We start from the raw sequence: 2,554 nt of genomic DNA on the forward strand, positions 1-2,554 counted from the left end.
AAAAAAATAGAAAAAAATAAAAAAATTACAACACCACAATGAAAAAAAAAAAAAAAAAAGAAGAAAAAGAAAAAAGAAACATTGTAACCATGTTTTTTTATAAAAAAATATATAGAAACACATATATTTATAAATTGGTCATTATATAGAATAAATATACAAATATATATATATATATATATATATATATAAATAAATTATTTATTTTTCAAAAAAAAAATAATTATAAATAATAATATTTTTATAAATGTTCTTGATTTTTTTTTTTTTTTTTTCTATAACACCCTGCAACCATATATAAATAAGAAAGAAAGCAACAACAATAATAATATGTATATATATACATATATATATTATTATAATATTTTTCATATTTTAAAATATATATAGTATATTTTTTCTTCAAATTAACATTTTGTTCTAATTATTTTTTTTGTTCACAATTTTTTTAAGAAAAAAAAAATTTAAACAATATAATATATATATATATATTAATTTTTATTTATATAATAAAAGATTAGAACAACATTAAAAATAAAGAAAGGACACATATATATATATATATATATATATATATATATATATATCCAACATGTTAACATATATGTAATAACAAAAAAAAAAAAAAAATATATTAATATGTATATATTTAATATCATAATTAGGTATACAAAATTGTAATTCATTTCTTAGAATATATAAGTAAAATAATTTTACTTTTTTTTTTTTCTTCTGCTAATATATATATATTAGTTGTAATACAGTTCTAAACTCATTCCGTCTTTTATTTCATAATCTTGTAATGTTATATGATCCTTATAAATAATATACCATTTTTGAATTCGTATTTTGTCTGCTCTTGTACCTAAGATAAAAATGTTTTGTTAAAATATAACTATTACCATATATATATAAATATAAATATATACATATAAAAATAAATAAATATATATATATATATATATATATATATATATATATGTATATATAATAGTTACCTGTTTGAGCTGCTACCAATTTTTTTAAATCTCCAATTGTATCATCCGGATTACATTTCACCCTGATCTTTTTTCCTAATCTATCATTTAATATTATCTCTATCATTTTAATAACAATTTGGTTGTAAGGATAAATTAACTGTGGATGATAGGTTGAGATAAAAACAATATGTATCAAAAATAAAAAGAAATAAAATAAAATAAACTATTATATATATATATATATTTATATATATATATATTTATTTATTTATTTATTCATTCCTGTTCCATATATTTTATTTAATTTTTTTCTTTCGATAGACTCTCCAAGTTTATTCATTTAATATATTTTTATTATCCATAAAATGTTTATCCTTTTATTTTCTCATATATATTAAAGAACCGTTTATTTATTTATTTATTTTATTTTTTTTCCTTCTTTATTAAAACATAATATATATTATGTGTTATAGAAGAACTTTTAACACGTTTATATCTTGAATCTCTAATTTACTGCACATACATTTTCATGTATTTTCAAATTATATGTATTTAAAATATTATATATATATATATATATATATATATATTTTACAAATAAACATTCGAGAAATTAAAGCTTCCTTTTTTTTTTTTTTTTTTTTTTTTTTTTAATTTTATAAATTTTTAAATATTTAAAAAAAAAAAAATATATAATATTTTTTTATTATTTTAAAAAAAAAAAAAATTTTTTTTTTTTTTTTTTTTTTTGGTCAATAAATTTTTTATTTTCAAAAAAAAAAATATATATTTTTAATTTATTTTTTTTTTTTTAAAATAAATTTTTGTAAATTTAATATTTTTTTTTTTTTTTTTTTTTTTTTTTTTTTTAATTTGATAAACGTCGTAAATATATAATAAAAACAAAATATATAATATATATGTATTAATTTAAAAAAAAAAAAAAATTATTTTTTATTCTATTTTATTGGGCTATAACATTTATATTCATCAAAATAAAATATATATATATTATATATATATTATATGCGAACATTTATATTATTACCTTTATATATTTTAAAAGTAGAAAAAATTAAAATATAAAAAAAAATTAAAATTCGCTTATATATATATATACAATAAATTTATCATATTTATATAATTTTGATTTTTCTATAAAGTTTTTTCTTTAAAAAAAAAAAAAAAAAATTAATATCACCTACATATGTATATATTTTATATGACATATAATTATTCTGTTTTATTTTTTTCTTTATATATATATATATATATATATATATATATCATTATATTTCCTTTAAAAACATAAGTAGAATAAAAAAGTATTTTATTTTCTTATCTCATAATTATATATCATATATATTATTATATAACACATGGGTTATATACTTATTTTATTGAGCGTATCCATAAAAATAAACTTTTCTTTTGTTCTTTAAGAATCTATAGTTTTTTTTTTTTTTTGAGTATGTTTAAAAATAAAAATAATATTGTAAGTAGGATAAGAGAAAAAACAACAGTCTTCTTTATTAAAAAAAAAAAAAATTATTATTTATTTATTTATTTTTTTT

At 13.0% G+C, this 2,554-nt stretch overlaps 1 protein-coding gene across 1 annotated transcript; it reads right to left on the bottom strand.

The window, feature by feature from the left end:
- Nucleotides 1-749: 749 nt before the first annotated feature.
- On the bottom strand, nt 750-1,104 carry PGSY75_0016500 (putative ubiquitin-like modifier HUB1; the record flags this gene model as incomplete). The annotated part of the gene is made up of 2 exons (XM_018783305.1): nt 750-865; nt 999-1,104. The coding sequence occupies 2 exons, from the start codon at nt 1,102-1,104 to the stop codon at nt 750-752; spliced, it is 222 nt and encodes a 73-aa protein (XP_018638918.1).
- Between the last annotated feature and the right edge of the window lie 1,450 nt (nt 1,105-2,554).

This window comes from Plasmodium gaboni (assembly GCF_001602025.1).
Source record: "Plasmodium gaboni strain SY75 chromosome Unknown, whole genome shotgun sequence".
Lineage (NCBI taxonomy): Eukaryota > Apicomplexa > Aconoidasida > Haemosporida > Plasmodiidae > Plasmodium > Plasmodium gaboni.